General features: G+C 43.0%; 1 protein-coding gene across 4 annotated transcripts in view; it reads right to left on the reverse strand.

The window, feature by feature from the left end:
• CADPS (calcium dependent secretion activator) overlaps positions 1-27,498 on the reverse strand; it is a 437,514-nt gene that overhangs the window by 171,270 nt on the left and 238,746 nt on the right. For all 4 annotated transcript variants that reach the window (XM_087431281.1, XM_087431280.1, XM_087431279.1 and 1 more), the window contains exons 7-8: positions 11,928-12,039; positions 4,726-4,865 (exon numbers count right to left, since the gene is read on the reverse strand). In XM_087431281.1, the coding sequence (XP_087287407.1) occupies positions 4,726-4,865; positions 11,928-12,039 (252 nt within the window). The remainder of the gene's footprint in view (positions 1-4,725; positions 4,866-11,927; positions 12,040-27,498) is intronic.

The raw sequence follows: 27,498 nt of genomic DNA on the forward strand, positions 1-27,498 counted from the left end.
AACAAATAGCAAGATGACAAATAGAAATTTAATTTAAACCTAACCATATCAATATTCACATTAAATACAAATAGGCTAAATAACCCAATTAAAAGGCAGAATCTTCAGATTGGATTTAAAAAGCTAGACCCAATTCTATGCTGCCTACAAGAAATGCACTTTAAAGACATAAATAGGTAAAGAATAAAAGGATGGAAAAGGATTTACGATGCTTACATCAGGTTTTTAAAAATCTGGAATGGCTATATTTATTACTGTCACGCAAAGTAAATTTCAGGGCCAAGAATATGACCAGGGATAGAGAAGATCATTTCATAAGATCATTTTATAAGGTCAGTTCATCAAGAAGACATAATAATCTTAAATGTTTATGCATCTAAAAGCAAAGCTCCAAAATATATGATGCAAAAATGGACAGAACTGTAAGGAGAAACAAACAAATCCATAATTATAGTCAGAGATTCAATACCTCTCTCTCAATAATTTATAGAAAATAAATAAGGATTTAGAAGATTTGAACACCATCGACCAACTTGATCTAATTGACATTAATAGAAAATAAGTCAACAATGGAGATATAATGGAATCCTAAAAATATTCAGTTAGGTCAGTCTAGGTAGTCTTGTTGAAAGTCTGTGCCAATGGGAATGGTGTCTTGGACATTTATGAGAAGGAGAGAGGAGTGTAATGGTTTTGAAGAACACGAAATCTGCAGTACTGGAACAGCTAAGAAAATGGAAGAGGAAACAGGATTTTAAGAAGCATGGCTAAGATTTACAAACTGTATACACTTTAAAGTTTGTTAAAACATAAAAGGAAAATCAGAATTGCTGTCAATTACTCCTGGTTGGTGGACAGTGGTTCACTGAATGAATCCAAAGAGGAACCATGGGAAACTCTGTATTTTATTCAAGTTTCAGGTCCTCAGTTCAAGTTGAACTGAAAGGAATAACACAATTCCAGACCTGGCTTTGATGCTTACTCTGACTTGGGCAAGTCTGTTTACCACTCTAAGCCTCAGTTTCCCTCTTTGTAAAGTGGGAATCATTCACTTATTCATTTAGGCAACAAATAATTTATTGGGCTTTCACTACATATCGGGCCCTGTACTAGCTACTTTGAACAAAAGAGACAAATGTCCCTGCTGACAAGAAACTCACAGTCTAATGGGGAAGACAGACGACAAACTACTAAATGAAGAAATATATGATATGTGAGATGATGATAAGTGCTCTGGTGAAAATAAAGCAGAGTGAGAGAGACAGGGTAGGGACACAGGTGGGCCAGGAAAAGCATTCTGATAAGGTGTAGAGACATGCAGAAGTCCAGGTGAGCCATGGGACATCCGGGTGGGGGCATCTGGGTGGGTATCCAAGGCAGAGGAAACAGTGGGGACAAGGGCGCTCAGGAGGGGTGTAGTTTGAATCTTTGAGGAAGAGCAAGGAGGCCAATGTGTCTGGAGCAGTGATCAAGGTCAGATAGGTGGTGGAGTCCTTATCAGGTAGGGCCTTGTAGACATGGTAACGACATTGGCTTTTACTCTGAATGAGATGGGAATCATTGGAGGTTTTCCAGCATTCAAGTGCCAGGATCTGACTTGTGTTTTAAAAAAATTTCTCAGGCTTCAGGGTGGGGAAAAGACTACAGGGAGGTAAGGGCAGCAGTTGGGGGACTGCTTACGAGGCAAGTGCAGCAAGTGAAGGAGAGAAGTGAGGGAGACTTGGATTCGAATGATGTGAAGGTGGTGAGAGGAGGTGGAACTCTAGATTTGTCTTCAAGGCGGCGTGAAGAGAATTTGATGATGGATGAGATGAGGGGTGAGAGAGAAAGAGAAATGTCTAAGATGACTCCATGGATCTTGGTCTCAACAACTGGGTGAAGGGAGAGGCCATTTATTAAGATGGGAGGATAATAATACCTAATCCTTGTGAGCCTGTTTTAGGGATGAAATGAGATAATGCATGTAATTGTACTTCCTGAACTTGAAAGCACCATATGGACGTAAAAGATGAAAAATTAGAAAGCCACTAAGGAGTTGCTCATTCTTAAATATGCCCAGATACTAATATCTTAAGGCCAAAAAGCAGTGTTGATTTTCTCACTGACATTTTTGTATTCAGTAAAGAAAGTTATTTTGAAGGGCCCAGTAGCTCATTCAAGGAACCACAGTCTACCAACAGAAAGTAATTCACAGTAATTCTGATTTTCCTTTTATGTTTTAATCAACATTAAAGTGGATACAATTTGTAACTTCAGTGATGTTTCTTAAAAATTCCTTTTTCTGTCTCCCATTCTCTAAGCTATGACACTGTTCTGATACTTCTATCTCCCTTCCCCACACAATGAGACTCAATAAAGCTATTTTAAGGTTAAATAAAAAAAAATTAGTCCAAACATTTTTATTTTCCCTGAATCATCCCTTGTGCAACTAAGGTTGTTTATCCCTGATTTAGGCCACACTGGGTCTGGCAGTGTTATTAAGGCATCCATTGTTCACTTTTCAGAGCTCCTTTAGGCCCTCCTGGTATATTTCCTTGCAGGGGTACTTTTTAAATGGCAGCCTAGTGATATGAAATAGCTATGGACCTGTGAGAAGTGAGCTACATATTTCTTCTGCCATCCGTAGGGTCAAGGTAGCCTGAAATATGTTAACAATTTTACAAATGAATCAAAAGGAACACTACTGAACCAATTCAGTTAGTTCAGTTTCCAACAGAGTAAATGAAGAGAATGTGGGAAATGGGAATTTGTCCAATGGGGAAAATAATATCTACGTCAAGTGTTTGCCGTTGGGATTAAATAAGAGAGTATTTGTAAAACTCCTAGTACAGAGCTTCAAAGGAGCCTAGAATGTGGGCTGAGCTCCTGATCCTTCTAAGGAAAATTTTTTTAAAAAGCAGTTTTGAAGACAGATACTTTCATTCATATTTTTGTTCTCTCTCTTTTTGGTCTGCTCTACCCCCCTCATTTCTCTTTCTCTTCCTCCGTCCTGTTCACTCATGCTTTGGTTCTCTTAGCAAATATTCACTGAATATCTATGAGCCAATATTTTGCTAAAGATGCAGAATCTTTTCCTGTATGCTATAGGAACCTAACAGAATTCGCATACCCTTTGTCTTGAAATAAGGATGTTTACATCGAAGGCAAAGAGATATTAGGGGGAAATTCCATTTAACATTTTTGGAATATATGCCAGGAGTATGATAAGAAGGAGGAAAAGCTGACCTCAGAAACCTTTCATGAGGCATCTCCATGAGTTGCTAATTTAATTGAGGAGAAGCTGGCAGCCCTTCATCACGGACGGCTGAAGAAAGACTGAGTGTGCAGCAAGAGCCTGGCTCATTCCTTCTCATGGCCACAAGCAGAAGAGCTTTGCCATAATTCCATCTCAGGCTCTGGGAATAGTTTGGCCTCAAGATAATGCCATGTAAATTTTCCAAATCCAAGCTGGAGCTCAGATTCAGTAATGGGTCTCCGGCTTGTGGGTGACCTTTGCTTCCTCTGGAGTTCTCCATGCCTGACCCCCTCCAGTGCCCTGACTGGTAGGTAGCTCTCTTTCTTTGGAACCTTGAACTTTCTTTGCTCCCTAGAACTCTGAGGCACCAAGGGTGGGCTGCTGTTCTTCACTCTCTGACTGCATGCTGCTGTGGTCTGCTTATCTGCTGGGATGTGTACTTCCGGTCCTGATAACTCCCTCCTGGGCCTCTCATGGGCTTCTGTTTAAATCTGTCTTAATCAGCGTCTAGTCCCTGGTGCTGGGTTTCTGAATTCCTCAAACCTCTAGCACATAACCAGTCCTCCATTTTCATGCCAGTTTCACCACTTTAAGCCCTCTCATAAACACATACACCCCAAAGAGAATTAATGAGACGTTTCTACCGACAAGAGGGGCTAAGCAGAACGATGGCTGGTTGGCAAATGGTACCTGCAGAATCCTTAAAAAACAATCCATTCCCTTCCATTGGCTAAACATTCGCCTATTCAGAGTTATATGGCCCAACTCCTTTCTAAGTGATCACATTTTCTGAGATACTGGTATCCAAGCAATTTAGTTTAAGAAGCCATAGCTCAACATATATCCAGCGATCAATAAACATTTTCTGTACAAATCATTGGTTTGATCTGTAAAATAAAAGTATATTTTACCTAACCTTTTTATCATACTTGAAATTACTTAATTGGTCACTCCTCTCAAACCTTAAGAAACTGAAAATGATCATAAATTTTCTATTTTGGTCTAAATGGTCATTTATTTAAATGCTGCACTAAACACTAAAGCTGATTTAATGCGAATTGATTGTTTGAAGGTTGCCTATGGCAACCGCTCACACCTCCCAGATGTGGTTGTTAATGAAGGTGCAAGTGAGTGATTCGTAGAGTCTGAAAGATCTAGCTGCCTTTGAGAGGGTATAAGAAGCCAATAACACCTCCTAAACCAGAATCACCCAGCATGCTTCCAGGAAGGGTTTGAATTATGCTGGAAATCCAATTAGAAAAGGAGAAGGAACTTATTCTATCTTGACAGCACAAATAAAAACACAGCAATCATAAGAACTGAGGAAGCTTATAGTAAATATCAAAGTCAACTATTTTAATAATCTCTCATGAAGCCTTTATATTCCCTTCCATGTAGTTCTCTGAAGATCACTTTTTCCTTTTTTAAAAAATATTTTAAGAAATGAATGGAGTATGTCCAAAATTGCCACTTAGAGAAGAAACACTTACCCAGAATGCTTCATGTTTTGAGGCTTATCCATTCGGACAGCAAGTTTGATTTTGAGGTCTTGATCGGGGCAGTTTTTGGAGACTGTCATTTTGTGCCACTCTGACTGTTTGGGGCTGTTTGGGGTGGGATGGAGAATAACCTGTCGGGAAAAAGGATAACCATCTTAGCCAGAAAATAGAAACACTGTTATGGGCACGTTTTTATAGATGAGAAACTTTACTGCTGAGAAGTTGTCTTGTCCCTTAGCCAGCAGGAAGGCAGTTAACTGAAGTGGAGGCGTGGCCATTGGACTCAGATCCAAGGCTCCATCTACCAGCCATGGCTGGCTCAGGCCAAGGAGCCAGGCCTGAGAACAGAAATGGCATTCCCTTACTCTCTTCTCTCTCTCCCTGGCTAATTCTGTAAAAGTAAAGATCATGATTTCTGTGATCTAGCTTTTGCACTTTTCTAACGTTCTGAAGTACTAAAGCAACCCAGACCAGAGCATGTTCTCCAAGCATTATTCTCTTCATGTAAGAAGATGGATGTATGAAAGGAAGAAATATCCTTACATGTTAGAGAGCACTTCTAGTTCACTCCTTTTTCCATTCTTCAGGATTCCTTCTACTATTTCAAGAGGAGAAATCCCTCAACGGCTGCAGGGGAAAATGGAAGGGACCTTATTTGACAGATGAGAAATGTGACATTTAGAGAAGGGATGGCACTTCCTTACAGTCACAAGTTTCACCTGGCCTTGAAATCTTAACACACAGCACCCAACTTTGTCCTAATATGGAAGGAAGCACACACAGCTCAAAGAAAGATCAGCTCTTAGAAAATGCCTTTTACCAGTGTGCTTCTGAGATGGCACTCTGATTTGGGTCTTCTGCCTCAGTTCGCATTGTCTCAGATGCTATAAGTGAAGCAAGAAGTGGATCCACTTTTTCATTTTGTGATGAAAAAGTTCTCGGGAGCCACATGGGATCTGGGAAACGTGCACTTGGGGAGAAGTGAAATATTTGGGAAATCCCTTAAACTAAAGGAACATGAACTAAATATAAGCACAACAAAAGCTGGGCTTGCTAAGATCTGCTTCTGTGATGGCAGCGCGCCCTGGTTTGTTGCATGTTGTTTGGGCTCTGTTTTCAAAGCGTCTATTTTCTCCAGGTGCAGGGAAGTCAGGCTCCTTTCCTGGGCTTCTTTCACCTCTGGAGGGGACCGGAGGGGCTCAGCATCTCAGGGGTGGACACACTGGCCTTCCAGATGCTGCGTCAGCCTCACTGCCATCAAGCAAACTTGGCCCGTGCTTGGAGGGTAGAAGCATATGGCTTCCTGTGTGATTGTGGAACAAGAGCTCTGAGAAGAGCAGGAAACATGGCAGAAAAAATCAGCCCACGTTCAAGTGCCTCGCTTGTGCTGATTTTCTTCTGATTCTTGGCCTGACCCTCTTTTTTCCACTAAATTCCCTCTCTTCCATGAAAGAAAATTTATATATCCTTGCTAAACACAAAATCTGAGTCTTCTCAAGGTCTAATAACACGATTAAAATACAAGAAGGCCTGATTTTTCAGACGGGAGGCTACCAAAAGTTTTTGATTATGCCCTTCAGTAAAATATTTTTGAGCAATTAGCCAAATATCTGTAACTATATCACTATCAATATAAAAATATATCAATATAAATATTTATATAAATACATTAATATATATCCATATATATTTTACATTATATATTTTTACTTTGTATTAATATATTACATAATTACATATATCACAAAACATACACAAATATAGAAGTTTTAAAAAGATGGGCTAAAGATAAAAAATGATATTTTTAACCATCTTGCTAATTATAGTGGCTTTGAACTATTATTAGCTATATTTTAAGGTACCATATATATTTAGGGCAAGGCTCATTGTTAATGATACGGAATGAAAATCCATAGTTTAACAGTCTCATAAATAATTTCATAAGGTCTTCACTGACATGTCATCCTATCTGATTATGTGGACATTGTTTTTATCTCGAGATGTAGATGACAGAATAGCTAGCTGCTGTCAGCTCCACGGTTTTCATCTGGTTTGCCAGGCTTGCAACACCAGTATTACCTTCAAATCATAGCTCTTCTGTAATAACTTTTTTAGGCCATTTGTTCAATTTAGTTAAAATTCTATCATAAAATGTATAAATTCACTTAACTGGCACTAGAGAACTGCAATTTGCTGAGGACGCCATAAGTAAACGAGCAAGTCTGGGTGCCATGGGGTCGTGCAGACTTCTCTCTTCCCTCAAGAGAACACCTGTCCGATATGTCACCCACATTATGTTCCACATCTGAGACCCCAGCCTTTGGGAGATGGAGAGGAGGAGCCTGCTGATCCCCGTGGAGCTGACCTTCTCTCCTGGGCTAGTGTGGCCTGAGGGGTGAAGCGGGGGTGATGTGCTGGGAAGTAAGTGGGGGAGGGACTGGTAAGAGAAACCCCAGCCAGGGCCAGAACAGCAGCAGGCAAGGCCCTGAGCCTCCTTCTGCTCCTGCCTGTTTGACAAAATCAAAGTAGGAGCAGTGCTCTGGGCACCCGGAGCTCGTTAACAGGCCTTCCGCCATATGGATTCTGGGCGCGTTTCCCACTGGCAATATGGTGTCCATTCGCTGACGTGAATGGCCGCAGCTCATTACTGGCCACTCCACAAAGACTTGTTCCCACGTGGGCACTCCCTGGGGAGACCTCTCAAGAGTGGATGGAGAGACGAGGTCACCGCAGTTCTCCTCCATCTTCATCCCCACCCTGCCATGCGCCCAATGGGCCGACGACTCCTTTGTATGTGTCAGCCCTGCTGAATTATTAGGGTCCTTCTGGGTGCACATGAGCCCTGAACAGTCCAGACACCTCATCTGGACATTCCAGGCTGCTAATCAAGCACTTCGTCATCTCAGCCCAGGCCCATGTGCTCTGTGCTTTGATGTGGTGATGCTGATGCTGGAACACAACCCACTCCATGCAGCAGGCTGCTTGCCAGCCAGCCCCAGCTTCTCTGAGTTACCTGTGCATGCAGGCAGGTCCTCGTGGGGGACTGCTTTACCTTGAGCCTTTACCTGGCTGATCCCTTGCAACACTTAGCCTATATATCTCTCCCTACCTCTGTATTCCCTAGGGGAAGACGTCCCTGCCCCTCAAACTCGGGTTATGTCCCCTTGTTCTGTGACTCCCAGGTGTCTTTCTCTAGCAGAGTACTTATCACACTGCACTATAATTTCTGGTGTTATGTCTATATCCCTTAAGTTTTGTGAGGTTAAGGATTTTTGCCTGTCATTACTCCTGTTTGCTCTGTGCATTGGACAAATGACCAGACACAGCGGGCCCACAATCATATTCAATAAATAAGTTTGATAATATTGCAGTGTTGGCAAGCGTGTGGGGAAATAGTCACTTTTTTATGCCTTTTATGGAAGTATAAAGTGGTGTATACTCTTTAGGAGACAATTTGGTGTCTCTCAGTATTGAAATTTCATTCAGCAAAATATTTTTTTGAAATTTATCCTATACGTATACACACATATGTGCAAAGAAATAAACCAAGTTATTCATTGAAGCATCGTTTATACAGCCAAAGACTGGAAACAATCTAAATAAATTATGATACATCTACACAACGGAATACTATGCAGCTATGAAAACAGGAGGGAACTCAGTATGGGCTGATATGGACTAATTTCCAAATCTACGGATATTTCAAGCAAAGTGCAAAGCAGTACATATACAGTAACTTCCACTTGTACTTGCTTTCTTTTTTTTTAAGAGGGATATATACACGTATGCTTGTATATGCTATGCTTGTTCATGTATAGAATAGTTTGGGAAAAATATAGAATAAACCGAAAACAACACCCTTGGAAAGGATATTAGGGTGGGGTGGGAGGGATCATTAGTTTTCACTATATATCTATTTTAATTTTTTTTTTACAATATGTATGAATTATTCTTTCAGTTCAAAAGGTTAATAAAAATGAAACATAACAAAAATGGAACAAAATAATATTATTCAATGAATGAACATAGCACTGGGATTTTGAATGTGGCTGTGCCCTGCTAAGCTTGGGAAGAATTAGCACATAGAAACACTCTCTGGAGGGGTCCAAGGAATCGCCTTGCTTTTAAGTGTTAAGTTCAGGACATGAACACGAGGCTGAGGTAGTGAATGAAGGAGCACCTTTGTCACCCAGCTGTGGCCTGTGGAGGAACTGCCAGCAGAGGGCGCCCCAGCCAGCACACGGGCCAGGCAGGTGAGCTCCACTGCAATTGGTGGAAAGTTTCTCTGGCAGGAAAGATGTGTCAAGTAGTATCTAGGGAGTGTATAATGGGGCTGGAGGACAGAGTGATTTATTGAGAAATGAATGACTGTGGCAAACTCATGGCGTTCACCACCGCAGCAGAGTGGAGGGTTTTATTTCTGCCTGGGGACAACGTGGTGTAGCGGAAAGAGCCGTGGAGCTGAGGCCACATCGCTCCTGGCAAGGTAGTTCCCTGCTCTGGGTCCCAGCGTGCTCATCTGTACAGGAAGAGTCATAACTCTGCCTCATGCCTCATGAGGGTTCTGGTGCAGAATCAGTGAGGGGCTGCACAGAAAGTCTTCCAGACAGTGGGCTGGCTGATGGGAAATGTACACAATGCACCGGCCCCAGCTAACTGGGTGGCTCCGGGGAAGTGTCCTGCCTCCCAGAGAAATCAGTTTTCTCATCTACAAAATGAAAGGGTTTGACTTTCTCAGTGCTTTTAACTTTTCTGAATGGAAACAGCTTTGAGAAGCTGGTGAATGCTTTGGACTAGTGAGTCCAGAAAAATGCATATTCTCCTCTCCCCCAACATTTGCAAACAATTTCAAGGGGCTCCTGGGTCCCATGGAGCCCTCTGTGGACTCAGGTTTCTGGGCTTGTCTCTTCTAACCACTAATATCCTAGGTCTCCAAGACTTGCATGATTCTTGACACGATTCTTCACGGAAAAGAAAAGTTTGAAGAAAAATAAAAGGCAGGCCACTTCCCCACTCTGTGTGTGTCTCTCTTTCCCCAGGGACAGAAATGAATTCTTGTCATTTCTCAAAGAAAACAGCTCACTCTCTTCTTTTCTTTCATGCCCCTGCTTTTTGGGGGCACTCTTTTTGCTATTAGCCTTGTTTACATTTTGTTTTACTTCCATCTGTGGTCTAGGTCCTAGTAATATGATTCCAGGTCAGTTCTAAAGATGAAAGCCAGGTTAAGGAAGTGAAAAAACAAAGGAAGAAAATAGAAAGCATGGTTAATGCATTCTTGCTGGCATTGTTAGGTGTGTGTGCCTGTGTGCTTGTCTTGGAGTGTTCTCTTTATTCTTTAGATGATGTATCAGAGGCTCAGAGAGGTTAAATGTCTTGGCTAAGGTCACACAGGTTTTGGAAAGGATTATGCATTCAATCAGTATGAAATGAAATTTATTGAGTCTACGTGCTGGGCTCTGGGGATAGGGTGGTGAACAAAATAGTTTAGGTTTCCATCACCATGGAGCTTTTACAGTCCAGTGGAGGGGCCAAAAGCCACAATTTCTGTAAATTCCTCTCTCACTCATTGATGATAACTTCAGTGGATGACATGAGCAGGGGGCTGAGGTAGCGAATGAAGGAGATAGGCAGTCAGGAAAGGGCACTCAAAGGAGGAGGTGGCATTTATACAAGAAGGAGGTAGCCTTTCAAAGAGTTGGCTGGTGGGGAGAGTGTTCCAGGCAGAGAGAAAGTCCCCTGAGGTGGGAAAGAATGTGGTTTATTTGAGGAACTGAAATTTGGCCAACGATGCTGGGGCACAGTAGATGAGGGGAAAGGTAGCCGCAAATGGGCTGAGCAGAAGCCAGGTCACATGAGTCTTTGTAGGCTGTGCTACAGAGTTCAGATTGAATTAAAAGCAGTGTGGAGCAACAGAAGCATTTTAAGCTGGTGAGTGACAAATCCCATTTATGTTCTGAAAATCACGGCTGTTTGGTGCAGAGTCAATAGCTGAGAGGCAAGAAGAAATGTCTTTATTATCTCAGTGGTCCTCACAGGGATGGGTACCACCTCTCAGGATGTTTCAAAAATTTGGGGGACATTTTTGGTTGACAAAATAATTGGTGCTGGGCTCTGTTGGTGTTGGATGGGTGGGGCCCAGTGATGCTAAACATCCCACAATGAGTGAGATGAGCCTCCCCAATGAGGGATAGTCCTGCTGCATCCTACCTGACTTTTGAATATTCCCACGGGATATAATCGGAGGTGGAAAAACCTGTTTATAATTAACTGAGTCAAGATCCTAAATCTGTTTTACGCACACACTCAAAGTATTTTTGGTACTTTTCCAGGGAAATCAAGGGAACTTTGTTACCCACACTTGTTTACTGATTCAAGAAATCAGTTTACTGATACTCAGGCTTTTGAGGCACCAACCTCCAGGGCAGATTTCGTAGCTGTCACCTTCATGGTGATTCTCCATATGGGGGGGCAAGCAAAGCATTCCTTCTTAGGTCTTCCAGGGCAGTCATGTCTGAATCTTTACATTCTGAAATTATCTTATTAAATTTCCTTTTTTTTCTCCTTTATGTTATGTCATTGTGTTGATTTTAAAATTGTGAGGTGGGGAGCCGGCCCTGTGGCGTAGCGGTTAAGTACGCGCACTCTGCTGCTGGCGGCCCGGGTTCGGATCCCGGGCGTGCACAGATGCACCGCTTGTCAGGCCATGCTGTGGCGGCGTCCCATATAAAGTGGAGGAAGATGGGCGTGGATGTTAGCCCAGGGTCAGTCTTCCTCAGCAAAAAGAGGAGGATTGGCATGGATGTTAGCTCAGAGGTGATCTTCCTCACCCCCCCCAAAAAAAAAAAATTGTGAAGTGGGTCAGTTTGTTAATTTATCTAAGAATTTCACTTCAGGATAGTGAAGGGCATGATAAATCTTTGCTCTTAAAGGTGTTTGGGTCTGATGGTGTTGAGAATTCTTGCTCTATCTTCTGCAGAGTGCACTACTGTAGCCCAGATTTGAAGAGGGGAAACTGAGGCTTGGAGAGGTTGAGGGATAGGCCCAACATCACACAGTCAATGGGGAGTGAAGCCCAGGATTCAAACCTCAAAGCTGGGCCTTTCAGCACTTTGCAATGCTGCCTCTTGGGACTGGGGATGCCCAGTCTCTGCAGCCCCTTATAATAGATAATCCTTGTGATGGAATGAGCTTACCCGTCCGAGCTCCTTGTCCTCCAAGGCCAGGACACCTGTGCTCTCTGTGAACAGCTTCACCTTCACAGCAGGCAGCGCATGGGTTGTCGAGAAGTCACCCTGGGTGCCCCAGCTGCGGACGGAATCAGAGAGGTCAGTGTGGAGACCTTCATCTTGACGATGCTGAACTCAGCTGCCTTATTCCGCGGTCGGGTGAATGCAGGGTTAACCCGAGGCAGCGTTGGCTGTCACATTCCCCTCCTTTCCCCTCCAAAGCTGCCAGAGTGACAAAAAGTGTTAATTAACTTGTTAGGCAAAGGCAAGACAGATGCTCAGAAAGTTGCCACGGGTCTTCACAGAGCACTATAAGGAATCACTTGGAATTAGCATGAAATCAAGCTGGTGAGAACTTTCCCCCACGCATTTGCTATACCTGCAAACCATTTCCGGGTAACCACTAATATTTCCTTGCATCCTTTGAATCCCTAGCTCTTGGAAACCGCAGTTCTAGATTTTGAGATGGGGCTTCATTTGACCTCGAGCCAACACTTGACCTTAAAATGAGACCTCAGTAGCAGAGGGGAGGTAGGGAGACCCATTCTACCGGCATCCAAAGATGAGTTGAATAGAGGAATGGATGGAGCTCAGCCCTGTCAAAGAGGAGTGGATGGTAGAAGGACATGACATGGAAAATGCCCTTCCCCACTCACTGGTCTGTGGGAATCTGAGGCTTAGATTTCCTCAGAGGAGAGCCTGGCTTACCTAGCATGTAGGTAGAGTGCCAGGCTTGGCTGACAGAGCCCCTGATGGGCCCTTCACATGTGGCCTCTTCATTCACTCATCATTATTCTTACAGAGCCATCTCCACCCTCTCTGTACCTGGAATCAGCATGATCTTCCTGAAGTGTCCACTGGATTGCATTGAGTCCGCCCTAAACCCTTCTGTGGCACCTGTTCCACTGCACTCAGGGTGTAATCCAGACCTCTTGGTATGGTCTCCCACTCATCCGCTCCAGTGTTATGGGCCTACTGATTGTGCCTCCTCAGGGCTGTTGTATGCACAGGTCCCTCTGTTGACCAGGCTTCTCCCCATCCTCCTCTCTACCCAGCTACCTCTTCAGGTACCACTTTCCCAGAGAACGTGTCCCTTGACCTCCCAGTCCAAATTTGTTTCCAGTGTTAAACTCTCTTGAACATGCTCTTTAATTTTCCATCCTAGCAATCATTGGATTTCTAATTATTGATTTGTATGATTGTTTAATAGCTGAATCTCCTGATATTCTGTGAGCTCCATGAGTGCAGGGAGTGTGTGTGTTTTGTTTATGTTGCATACCCAGTACTTAGCACAGTGCTTGGCACATAGAAGACACTTAGTAAATATTTGTTGAATAAGCAAATGATGCCAAGTGTATGTTCTTTTATAGAACTGGGAAACAGGAATAGATATAATTTTGTAGAGATATTTTCATTTTGCCTCCTATGGTTGCCAATTTCCATACTGTAAAATATTCATTGAAATACGATTTTTAATGACTTTATAATATTACACTTATGGATGCATCATAATGTATTTAACTATTGTTCTACTGTGGAGATTGGGATGGACGTTACTTTTTTACTTCATTTCTGATTATTTCCTTGGGATAGAGACCTAGATGGGAGATCATTTCTTCATTCATTTATCAACAAACATTATGGTGCTCTCACAATGTTGCAGGAACTGTGCTCATCAATGAACACTGTCCAGGCTTGGGACACCTGTTCTCAAAATGCTTTCTACCAAGGTAGCGAGTGCCCTCCCACATCTGGAAATGAGAGTGCAAATCATAGGGCTTCTTGCCTGCGTCGGTTGTCCCTATTTACTTTTTATAGTGGCTGATTTTATCGTTGTTGTTTTCATGGGCATTTCTTTGACTGATAGCAGCCTTGAATATTTCACTCTGTGTTCATTGGTTATTTGTATTTCTTCTTTTGTAAATGATGAAAGCCTGACTTCTAGTCTCACTGTTGCAGTCAAATAAATCCTGTTAACTAAACTCAAAGACATGAGGAACGTAGAGAGAGTTGACAAAGAGCATCAGAACAATGAAGATGAGGGGAAGCCCAGATCCACGGGGATCTAAGTGCATGAAAATCGTTGAGGAAGCATAATAATCACAATAGAGCAAGGAAGAGGACATGCTTGGTCATGGAGATGAAGAAGATTCCTACTGGGGACCAAAGAGTTCTGGAATGAGATGCTTTAACACTAAGCCACAAAGAGGCCTTGATCCCAGTGCCCTGGGGGTCCCCCACTCTGTATCCCCATGATACTGTCCTTGGGCCTAGTTGTAGGGATTTTTGGGCCTGCTCAGCAGGCACTAACCCAGTCTGCCCGAACACCTGCTGCTACCCAAGGATGCTCAGCTCACACAGTGTTCAATAGGACTCAAGACAGTGAGGCAGGGCAAGTCCCCCGAGACCCCATCAGCTGGAGGGAATTCAAGCTGCTGGAGGCTGTCCTGACAACCCCCATCCATTTGGACACTGAGTTGCTTTTCCTTTCCACCAGGCCTGCAGCTGTGCTTTTGACTTCCTACCATGACCCTTGGCTCAACTCAAGTTGTTAGGTCATCACTGAATCCCAACTTATGCATCAGATTTCAAAATGGTAACCTGGCCCAGTGGAGCAGGTGAAAAGAGAAAGTCTCCAGTCTAATCAGGACTGGCTATGTCATTTTCAGGGCTCAGTGCAAAATGAAAATGTGGAGCTCCTGGTTCAAAAGGCAGGAAAAAAGCGCCATTAAAGGAACTAACATATAAAGCACTTTCCTTTCTCTGAGTATTTCCTTGCTCTAATGCATGCTCCATGGCTCCATTGGACTTCACTTACAAACACAAGTTCAAATATAAAATTATTAAGAATTTCACAACGGCAACAGCAGAGCATTAAACCAAACGTAGGTCCCGACTGAGCGTGGGGCCTCTGCAGCTGCATGGGTCATAAGCACATGAATCAGGCTCTGAGTCCAACGCCACCCCAGTGTGTTCAGCCCGGACCGAGGATGCGCCACGCAGGGGAGGTTGGCTGCCACTGGTGTTGACATGAAACCTTTGCCCCTTGCTATAGTCATTGGACTCTGTGAAACCACTCCCAATTTCTTTTTGTCAAGGCTTCCTATTCTTAGGAGTTCCAAGGAAGTTTAATTATCAGCACCCTTCCCTGCCCCTCTCCTCTTTGAGAAAAAAGTCATGAAAATGTCCACTCTTTATCTTTTTCCAGCCATGGAGAGACCTGTCTTTATAATAAAAACAGTTAATATTTATTCAAAGATTAATATGTGCAAGGCAGAAATTCCTATCTCAAATATGTTATACAGTCATACATGCATTTTATCTTTTTAAATAATCTTGACTGTCCTGTGAAATGCTTACAATTATCACCCCCATAGTTACAGTTGAGGAAACTGAAGCTCAGAGGGGCTAGTAAGGTGTACGGTGTCATGCACAGGGAGTAAATGGCAGTTTGACTCCACAATCCAAACTCTTAACCACGCCACCATATTGCCTCCCTCACACGTTCCACCACCTCACTCCTCTGTGTCTTGATCCAGTTAACGTTAGTTACCTTTATAACTCAAAGGGAGAGTTCTGATTCAAGACTGATAGGACTCTAGGCTACTCCGGCTTCTCAGTTTGAATTTATTTCACATGTTCAATATATTTTGCAGAGTGCTACATACCCTACAGACAAATTACCCAGTGGAGGAAGCATCAAAAACCTTGGCCTTTTGGTGGGGCTGCATATCGATAAATAAATCTATTTCTCACTGTTTTATTCTTCTCTGCTCATTTCTTTTCCTTTGTATTGACTGTGGCTATTAAGATGAATACCTCTTCTTAAAAGTCTCCCAGAACTGAAATAAAATTGCACTTTGATTTGAGAAGACCAGAAGTTGATAATATTTGTTGCAAGCAGCAGTCAAGGTTAACTAACTTATCTCTGAACACAAGACAGATATAGTAAAGTGGGTGAGGTGTCCCTCTTCTGTGATCCCATCATATCTACCACTGTACTCACACTGTACAGCTATCTCACAAAAACGCTAAAAATAGTCACCAATTCTCAAGTGCTATGGTTTGCCAGGCCCTGGGCTAAGTGCTTTTCATGGATTATCTCATTTAATCCTTCTAACAGCTCTATGAGGTATATTCTATTATCCCCACTGTATAAATGGAGAAGCTAGGACTCGTAGAGGTTAAGTAACTGGGGCAGGGTTTCAGGCTCTCACAGAGGTGGGCTTCAAACTCAAGTTTCTGACCCCAAAACCCGTGCATTAAACCACAGAGCTTTACTGCTTTTCAATAACTTATAACACAGTATTATAGTGTGGTTTGACAATTATCTGTGTGTGTATCTGGTTCTCTTTCTAGATGGTGAAAACTTTGGGGGCAGGGAGCACAGCATAATTTTAAAAAAACTTCTCCTGGACCCAGCCCAGGGCCTGACACACAATAAGTATTTCTTTAATGACTAGGAAGAAGTGACAAATTCAGAATAAACATGTCACCAAATTCAGGCGATTGTGGAGAGATGTGACACATGAGATAACCAAGGATGTGACTGCCTCCTTTGAGCCAAACAGAGGGCTTTATCTCCTTGAGAATTAAATGTTTTTTAGGAGCACATCAGCTCTCTAAAGGGCACACAGTAGCTGGCAGCATGTGGAGGAGACCCAGCATACACAGCAACAAAGACAGCACTCTGAAGAGCAAGGCATAGGTCCTTGAGGGTCAAGGAGTAGTTAGCTCAGGAGGCCAGGGGCTGGAGGCAACGTGGATGCCACCAGTCTAATGCTGGAACGTGCCACCATGTTATAAAATGAACTTTTATTATTACTTTTGGTCTTTTCAGCCATAAGCACACACACACAGACAATGAAAATGTAGTCACCCACAGTAGTACCTCCAAATATGAAGGAACATGTATCGAGACACCTGTGTCCATGCCAAGCCAAATACCTTTTGCAGGAAGGTGGGCAATAAATAGCTGCACAACCAGCTGACTGACCTACATGCGCTATGTGGCGTTGGATGAAGCGTGACTTCCACTGCTTAGGAATCATACCTCTTAACCACGCGCCTGGGCCAAGTCTGGCCGACTGCCAAGCTAAGAAAAGTTTTTACATTTTTATTTTATTTTATTTTATTTTATTTTATTTTATTTTATTTTATTTTATTTTATTTTATTTTATTTTTTTTTGTGAGGAAGATCAACCCTGAGCTAACATCCGTGCTAATCCTCCTCTTTTTGCTGAGGAAGACCGGCTCTGAGCTAACATCTATTGCCAATCCTCCTCCTTTTTCCCCCCAAAGCCCTAGCAGATAGTTGTGTGTCATAGTTGCACATCCTTCTAGTTGCTGTATGTGGGACGCGGCCTCACCATGGCCGGAGAAGCGGTGCATCGGTGTGCACCCGGGATCCGAACCCGGGCCGCCAGTAGCGGAGCACGCGCACTTAACCGCTAAGCCACGGGGCCGGCCCCTTTTTACATTTTTAAATGGCTGAAACTAATCAAAAGGAGAATAATATGTTGTGACACATGAAAATTATATGAAATTCAAATTTCAATGGCCATCAATAAAGTTTTATTAAGACGCAGCTACGCTATATGTTTACACATCACCTATGCTACTTTTGCACTTCAAAGGCAGAGTTGAGTAGTTATGACAGAGACCACATGGCCAGCAAGCCTAAATTATTTACTTTCTGGTCCTTTACAGACAAAGTTTACTGATCTCTGCTCTACTCAGTTATATTGCCAGCTCAGTCTAATGGGAATACTTTTATTTTCATTAGCAGATTAGAAGTATGCTCACCCGAGCACATCCACACAGATGAACCGCAAACGTGCATTTACAAGGACAGCTCACCCCATCATGATCCAATTTGCTGCCCTAAATTCTTCATGGAGCTCTTGCCAGCACTCTTGGTGTATTGGAAAATTTGGGATGGTGTATCATAGCATTTCAGACACGTGGTGCCCAAATGCTGCTTCCAGATCCACTTGAGCTGGCTGGCTCATTTAGTCACACTACATCATTATTAATATCAAATAATAAACATGAGTAGCAGATAATTCATATTTTGGGGGGGTGGAGATGACTTTTAATGTCACAGCACATTATTTCTCCAAATCTATTCCACAGTGCCACTGCTTTGAAGGTGAACACTTTGATCTGGGGGAGAAAAGAAGGGAGAGGTATACACACTTGGATGGAGGGAAGGAGAAATCTACGGGCAAAGCAACCTTCTACTGTGTGTTTGGAGAGCATCTGCTTCATCGCAGTCACATCTCTGTTTACTATTTAAAGCCTCTTATTTGCGGAAGCCTCCCCAGACCATATGTTATCAACAAATGTTGCTAATCAAATACACACAGTAATTTTCATTAGAATTTCCCCCACCCCTCTCATGAACAAAAAACATTTGCCACAAAGGGAATATACCTCCCAAAATGACAGTAAACATCCGCTGCAAATCTTTGACAACAGAGTGATATTTACGAATGCGTATGTGAATAAGCCAAGAACACATCCACTTTAGGCAAATAAAGACCCTTGGAGAATTGGATTTTGTGCAGGTTGGTGTTGGGGGATGATGTCATTAGTTGCCATGGTGATGCTCAGCATAAGGCCAAAATTCATGCCACGGAGATTGGATTTGCATTTATTCAAGGTATACGGCTCATGTGAGCTGGGTGTCAAATTGGTGTGGTTCATAAAATTAACTGTGAGCTTTAACAAGGGAGAAGTGTCATTTCAGGGAATGAAAGTGCCTTGGTCCCGTTGCTAAGAGGGAAAGTTAATAATTTCCTGGAGACAACTGCATTAAAATCTTTTGGTCTGCATTTCAGGTAGACTGCATGATACTGTACACCAAGCCAATCAATGGTGCCATCACAGTGTGTTTCCTGCAAACTAATTGATAGGATGCAATTGGGGCCTTTAATGTACTAGAAAAGCTAAACTACTTCTTATCTAAATAAATGAGGCGCTTGCTTTATAGAAATTGGGTTGTCTGGGAGGCAGAGAGATGAAGGCTCCGATTCACCCACTTGACATTTCCATGGAATGTCTCCTCTCCAGGAATCTGAAATCAAATGTGTCCAAACCTCAGCTTTAACTTGCTTCCCTCACATCTGCTCCTCTAAGGCTTCCCCAGCATAGTCAAAGGAACTGCCAGCCACCTGGACATCGTTTTTGTTTTCTTCTCTTCACCCCATGTCCACTTCATCAGCAGATCTTTCAAACCTCCTACATACATCATGAATTGCTATGAAGCGAAATAGAAAGGGGAGATGGGAAGCACCAGGAAGAGGGTAGGTGGATTATTTAAATAGAGTGGCCAGTTAAAACTTTACCAGGAAGCAATTATCACCTGTACTTCTTTTTTTGTTTTTCTGTTTGTTTCCTCCTGCTGGAATGCAAACTCCACAAGGGCAGAGATCTATGTCTATTTCCTTCCCCTATGTCTAGGGATTGCTATATCGCCAGCACCTAATGCAGTGCTGGCACACGGGGCATGCTCACAAGTATACACATGTGGAGATGAGATTTGAGTTGCAAGTGAAATTTAACAATGTTTGATTATCACAGACTTACATTCTTTGGTATGGTTAAAGAGGAAGTGCAGGAAAATTCTATACTATAAACTTTATAAGGGCAGGAACCAAGTCCATCTTGCTCACTGTTGCATTCCAATGTTTAGCTCAGTGCCCAGAGCAGAGGAAACATTCAATAAATGCCTGTTGAATGAAGCCCGGAGGGAATAAAATATATAACACTTCATTCAAATACAGGAGATCTGTGTATCAATTCTTATTTTCTCATTAGCTATGTGACTTTGGACAAGCCACTGGCAGAGTCTCAGTTTCCTTACCTGTATAATGGGGGACGGGGGCTAATAGTTTTTTGTCCTAAAGACAAGATTCTGGGTATTTGATTTCTAGCATTTCCTTTCGATTACTTCTTAGAATTTCCATCTCTCTGCTTATATTACCCATCTCTTCTTGCATGTTGTCCACTTTTGTTTCCATTGGAGACCTTAGCATATTAATCATAGTTTGAAATTCCCAATCTGATAATTCCAATAGCTCTGCCATATCTGAGTCTGGTTCTTATGCTTGCTCTGTCTCTTCAAACTGTGTCTTTTGTCTTTTAGTTTGACTTCTAATTTTTATTGAAAGCTGAACGTGATCTACTGGGTAAAAGGAACCCATTATGGCTTCCGCGACAATTTCTGCTCCTGGCCTTCTGCTCCAGGAGGCTGTGGTTCTCTGTATCTGCCTGTCTGACTCTGTATCTGCCTCTCTCTCTCATTTTGGGGGCAGCAGTTTGCCCTGTGACCTAAATTCTCTGAAGGATCTAAGAAGAGTTGCTGATTTTCAGTTTGTTCAGCCTTTTTCTTGTTGTGAGGATGGGAACCATGACTTCCAAGCACTTTACATGCCAGATCGGAAACCACAAATCCATTACAGCCTGGATATTTCAACCTCCTATCCAGCTGTGAGAGCTGAGATTGTATTCTTCATTGGAAGTTGACTCACAAGAAAATATATGGGTGATCAAAAGGAAAATCTAAATGGGAAACCCAAGGTAGGGGCTTAGTAACATGATGGTGTGGGATTAAGGTGGGTGGAGTGGGGTTGCGTGTCATGAGGTTTGTGGGGCTGGGGTGGAGTCGGGAGGAGCTGTCAAGGGCTAAATCATAGAGAGGACAGCACATCATGGGCTTGAGTGTCAGTGTTGCCTTCTTTGAAATAAAGTTTACAGTGTGGCCCAAAGATATCCCCTGTTATTGTGAAAGGAAGTGAGGTTTTTGTCATTGGAAATCATGGCTGCCTCCCCAGTCTGAGGTTCTTCTGCATCTCCATCACCTGACTGCCTTCCTCTAATCGTCTGTTTAGTCCAAGTTCCTTTAGAGAAAATGAACTGTTCACTGCACAGCAGACAAAAAAAAGGAGCTCGCAAGAGGTTGCTGAGAATGCGTTCATGCACTTTCTCCTCTCTGTGCCTCAGCCAACCAACTCCTATTTAATTTCCTACACTGGGCTTTCTCCTATAATTGCTCTTGTAACCTGAGCTGGTTATTACGGTTGCAACCTGTAATTCTCATAAACAACTGGGAAGTGCTATGGTTAATTGTGTCTTTAGAACCTGACTCTGCCTTAGCACACCTTTCAGCCTCCAGAAGGCTCACGCTGCAGTCAGCTAGGCCAAATCTGTCAGGAGACCTGGGCCAGGGGAATTACAAAATGCATCACAAACCTTTTTGCATTCCAACGAGTTCCACTAAGAGCATGAACCAAACGAGGAAAAACAACTGGGAGAGGCAGAGCAACAGATTCTGAGTTGAAAGGAGACCTAAAGATCACTTTGGCCAGGCCCCTCATTTGCAAAGGAGGAATCTGGTGCAGTGGGGAAGAGTTTTGGAGTCAGACTGTTTTATTTCTATGATCTAACAGCTTTATTATCTCAGACAAATTTATTAGCCTCTCAGGTCTCGGTTTTCATGTCTATAAAATGGGCACGTTAATAGTGTCTATCTTATAGGGTTTCCTATCAGTTTGTCCCCCAGTTAAATGGGAGAATCACTGAGTACAATGTGAGTTCTTATAAAGGGTGATTCACTATGGACAGCTAATCTTTGACAAAGGAGCCAAGAACATACAATGGGGAAAAGAAAGTCTCTTCAACAAATGGTGTTGGGAAAACTGGATAGCCATATGCAAAAAAATGAAAGTAGACGCTTACCTTACACCATACACAAAAATTAACTCCAAATGGATTAAAGACTTGAATGTAAGACCTGAAACTGTGAAAGTTCTAGAAGAAAACATAGGCAGTACGCTCTTCGACATCAGTCTTAGCAACATCTTTTCAAACACCACATCTGACCGGGCAAGAGAAACAATAGAAAAAATAAACAAATGGGACTACATCAAACTAAAAAGCTTCTGCACAGCAAAGGAAACCATCAACAAAACGAAAAGACAACCTAACAATTGGGAGAAGATATTTGCAAACCATACATCTGATAAGGGCTTAATCTCCAAAATATATAAAGAACTCATGCATCTCAACAACAAAACTACCAACCCAATTAAAAATGGGCAAAAGACCTGAACAGACATTTCTCCAAAGAAGATATACAGATGGCCAACAGACACATGAAAAGATGTTCAAAATCACTAACTATCAGGGAAATGCAAATCAAAACTACAATGAGATATCACCTCACGCCCGTCAGAATGGCTATAATTAACAAGACAGGAAACAACATGTGTTGGAGAGGTTGTGGAGAGAAGGGAACTCTCATACACTGCTGGTGGGAGTGCAAACTGGTGCAGCCACTATGGAAAGCAGTATGGAGATTTCTCAAAAAATCAACGATAGAACTACCATATGATCCAGCTATTCCACTGTTGGGTATTTATCCAAAGAACTTGAAAACACCAATTTGCAAAGGTACATGCACCCCTGTGTTCATTGCAGCCTTATTCACGATAGCCAAGACTTGGAAGCAACCTAAGTGCCCATCAAGGGACGAATGGATAAAAAAGCTGTGGTATATATACACAATGGAATACTACTCAGCCATAAGAAACGATGAAATCCAGCCATTTGTGACAACATGGATGGACATTGAGGGCATGATGCAAAGTGAAATAAGTCAGAGGGAGAAGGTCAAATACCGTATGATTTCCTTCATTAAGTAGTAGATAATAACAACAATAAACAAACACATAGGGACAGAGATTGGATTGGTGGTTACCAGAGGGGAAGGGGGGAGGGAGGAGGGTGAAAGGGATAATTGGGTACATGTGTGTGGTGATGGGTTGTAATTAGTATTTTGGTGGTGAACATGATGTAATCTATGCAGAAATAGAAGTACAATGATGTACACCTGAAATTTTTACAATGTTATAAACCAATGTTACTGCAATAAACAAAAAATTAAAAAAAAAAAAAAAAAGGGTGATTCACATTATCCAGGAAGTTCAGGATTAAGAGAGCAGGCTCTGGAATCTGGCAGCCAGGGTTAGGTGTTCCACTCTCTACCTGAGTGACTTGAGCAGCTGACTGAATCTCTTGCAGCTTCTACTTTTTTATCTGTTAAATGGGAATGTTTTTAGTGCTTCCCTCTTAGCATTCTCATTAGAATTAGATGAGAAAATGCTTCCCAGCCCAATCATCAATAAGCGCTCCATAATTTTTCACTGACATCTCAGAGATACACATCGACTTAGTCCAAGTGCCGGCACTAGAATCAAACATCAAGATGTTTTCAAAACCATCTGAGCAATGGCTTTTGTGTTTTCTCAGGCTGGGCAAAATAAAATTGGGACTTGAATTCGGGTTTGATTTTTGAGCAGCTGTGGCAAAAGACTAAGTGCTGAGAACTCCTTCTGACTTTCTTGGACTTCCTTCTCCGAGTGCCTGAAACTCTTATGCTCACCCCTAGCCTGCTTATCTTCCTTCTCTGGTCTTCTCATGACTCTGGGGGATAGATCAGATTAGTATTCAAATAGATTCACTCTCTTCCACCTTCCCCAAGAGAAGAGTTGTTTTCCTGCTTCGTTGATGTTGGGTTTGTCCATATGACTACTCACTTTGGCCTCCTTCTGGGCAGAGTATATATCCCCACAACTTGACTTTAAAATTACCCATGTGACTTTTTTGGGCCAATGAGGTATTAGCAGATGTGATGGAAACAGAGGCTTGAAATGCCCTTAGTGGTTGGGCTTGCTCTCCTGCGCCTCTGTCATCACCGTGAGCAGAACTTCCTCCAGGTAGCTATTATCCCTTCAACCTGGGTCCCAGAATGAACTATGTGGAGCAAGCCTGAGCCCAACCCCCAGTGAGGAGCCAAGGCCAATCAGACCCACAGCTTGAAGCAGAGCCACCCAGCCAAGCCTGGTATGAATCAGCCAACCCCCAACCAATTTTCAGATGAGTGAATGAAATCAATGACTATGGTTTGAAACCATTGCATTTTGAGATGGTTTGTTACTTAGCCATAGCTAACAGATACAGTGCCTTTATCTGGTACTTAATCACATCATCCTGGTTCTACTTTACGTCCTATTAGATTGGTCTGGATTCCTTAGTTAGAATAGCACATCCTGGAGAGCCCAGACACATCTTATAGTCCTTTCATACTATTAAAAGTCTATTGCAGTCACTCAATAAACACTTGCCTAATGACCTTGCTGGCCTGGAAAAACAGTTCCTAGTTCATATGTCCTCAGAGAACAACCTCCCTGTTTGCCAGTGTCAAATGAGGCAGTCTCTCCACAGTGTGAGAACTGGACTGAGGCCTGATAGTGCTGGCTAAGGCTGCCACAAACTCTGTCTAGGTCCTTTAATAAGCAAGAATATCAACACCTCCCAAGGCCAAGGCAGGCAGCCAATGTCTCTCAAACCACTCGTGGTCAAGTGCTCCCAGGGGAAGCCCTAACCACATCAAAGGCACTCTGGATCAAGCCTCCCACATGGAAGGCAATGAGCATTAAGCTAACCTCAGTAGTACTTGAGTGCTCCCCAATATTTGTGGCTCTGTCCGAATGGGCACCCAAGCTGTGGTGGGCATACAGAGGCAGGACATGGGGGATTCAGGGGTGGCCATTCAGAGCTTTGGCTGCCCTCCAAGCAGCCAGCCCCATCCTGTGAGACCTCCCAGTTTCCTTTGACAGAGGGGATTATGCGAACTGTTGTTGGTTTTGTTTTCATGGGCTGGGTTCCCATCATCCCACAGAGAGGGATCCTTGAGGACACTGTTGTGAGCCATGCTTGTCTCTTCCCCCAGGGACTAGCTTGTGGATTTGTTCTTGTTTCTCTCTGTTTAACATTTATGAGAAACCACTGGGAGTGGTCACGAATGCCAGGAGTCTCAAAGGGAAATGGTGAATGGGCCAGCTGGCCAAATGCTCTTCAGTAAGGACTGAGGTGTTGTCTTAAAGCATTGGGGAAATTGTTCTCAAGGCCAAGTGTGTGGCATTGGCCCAATCTGGAGCCAGAGAGCCATTCTTGAAAAGTGACAAATCTTAATTGACATATATCACCACCACTCAACCAGACAATGGTACACTGACCCTGTCTCAGTGGAGTGAAAATACTACCTATGTTCCAAGTCACATCTGGCTCTCCTGGCACTGACCACTGGGGTCCTCTACAGGGCCCAGCTACTCTTACTTTGAAACTCCCACAAACATAATATTAAACATGCTTAAGGTTCTCCAGACCATCTTATAAAAAATGTATAAAAAACTAGATGAAAGTTGAACTGAGTTGCAATCAACTAGTGGATATAGGTTAAATTTAAAAGAAATTTACTTCAATATTATTTTTGATTTTGCAGTTATCTGTATTTTAGAGTTCGTACATTTCTTTTGGAGGTTTAGATAGTTTCCTAGGCTCTTGTAAAACATTTGGGTCCCAGGCACTGTGCCTACTTGAGTTGAGTGGATAAGATCACTCTGCTGGCCAGACTGTCTTGGGCCCAGATGTAACTAAAACTTCACGACTGGCACTTTGTTTTCACACTGAAATAATAAATTTGGAGGCTCACCAATTGATAAGAGCCAGAATTAACTTTAATTTCCTTGCATGTTGACTTGCATGCATCCTCCCAATAAAAATCAGTTCCATGTCCTTTGCCCAGGTAAAGTAAGTGGGCAGGTATTTCTGCCACACACCTACCTGTAAGGCCTGTGTACTCTCCTTGTCTTAGTCCCAGGGGAGGCATACATTTCAAGGAGGATGCTCGACCAAGTGTACCCGAAACGCCCAGTGCAAGGGCCAATCCTGCACCTCTGGACTAAATTTTCTCACTTGCTACGGATTTGACAGTAACAAAATTGCCTTCTTTAGGCTCCTGGGTAGAGAATGGTCATAAAAACCTTTAGTGCTTCCAAATGTTGGTTATCTTTTTACAGTGGAGACTTCTTGGTCACATCAGCCTGCCTGCTTCCTTCCTTCCTGCATCCTCCTCTTCCTTGTTTAGAGATGGGTGTAAGGCAGGCAATGAAATCCACTTAGAGCCCATCAGCTTCTGGGTATCTCTCCACTTCTGCTGCTCCTGCTTGTCAGGTACTCAGTTTTGCTTTTTAATGTTTCTACCACGTTGAGGCTCCATGCCTTGGAAAATCAAGTGGCAGAAAATGAAGCCAGGTGCAGCCTGTGAGGAAATCTAAAGGTGATATGGGCTCTATAGTCAGATGGCTTGGTTTGAATCTTGGCTCCACCTCTTAGGAGCTGTGTGATTGCGGGCAAGAGACATACCCTCTCTGAGCCTCAGTTTCCTCATGTGTAGACTAGAGGTAAGCAAAATATAACAACCTCACGGGGTTGTTATAAAGAATAAATTATATAACTCAGGTAAAGCGTGAGCCTAGTGAACACATGACATGGCTTCGCTGAATAAATTAGCTACTGTTATGAACAGGGTCCTGGAGGTGACAGGGGTTTAAAAGGCCCTTTAGAAATCCAAACGGTTGAATTTGGAGGCTTTCTCAAAGAAGGCTGTGACTAAACTTATAAAAAACCTTTCTTTGGCATAGCTGGGCCATTAGGACCAGCCGACTTACCATTAAATTCTATCCACCTGATGCACTTGTTTGCAAAGGGTTTTTTATCAAGATAACTACTCAGAATCACTCAAATAGCAAGTGAAGTGTGAGTTCCCTCTCCTGGTTCTCCTCCTACCTCACTGGTCATGTCTCCTCAGTCGCGTTTCCTGCTTTTCTTCATCTTCTCTCTAAACCTTAGCACAGCCGGGCCTCAGCCTGTAGACCTCTTCTTTTCTCTGTCTACATCTGTGGTTCTCAGTGGCAGCATTTTGCCCCCCCAGGATACATTTGGCAATATCTGGAGACATTTTTGGTTATTACAGTGGTGGTGGGAGTGGGTGTGCAGCTACTGGCTTCCAGTGGGTAGAGGGCAGGGATGCTGCTAAACATCCTACAATGCACAGGACAGCCCCACAACAAAGAATTCTCCAATTCAACATGTCAGTAGTGCTGAGGTTGAGAAATCCTGGTTGACACTGAGCACACTAATGATGTCTGACAGGCGCCCCCAACTTAATATGTTCAACATGCAACTTCTAATCTTCCCCACCCAAAATCCAAACTGGCTCCTCCTGAAGTCTTCCTCAGGTCAGCAATGGGCAACTCCATCCCGCCAGTTGCTCTGGCCAAAAGCTTGGAGTCATCCGTGACTTCAGCGAGTCTCTTGGTCTTATCTTCAAAATACAGGCAGAATCTGACCACTACTCACCACTCCACTGCCCCCACCCTCGTCCAAGTCACCATCATCTCTCCCCAGATTTATGAAATAGCCTTCTAACTTGTTTCTCTACTTTTTCCCTGTGTCCCCCAAACCCCCAGAAGCTAGAGCAATCCTTTAAAATGTAAGTCAGCTCCAATCACTCCTCCACTCAAAACCCTCCAATGCTTCCCCATCTCAGTGAAAGTAGATGACAAAGTCTTCACTACGGCCTCCAAGGCCCTACATGAGTTGGATCTTTCTTGCCTCTGACCTTGTCACT

This window comes from Ceratotherium simum, chromosome 5, assembly GCF_057802395.1.
Source record: "Ceratotherium simum simum isolate JZ-2026a chromosome 5, ASM5780239v1, whole genome shotgun sequence".
NCBI classification, from domain to species: domain Eukaryota; kingdom Metazoa; phylum Chordata; class Mammalia; order Perissodactyla; family Rhinocerotidae; genus Ceratotherium; species Ceratotherium simum.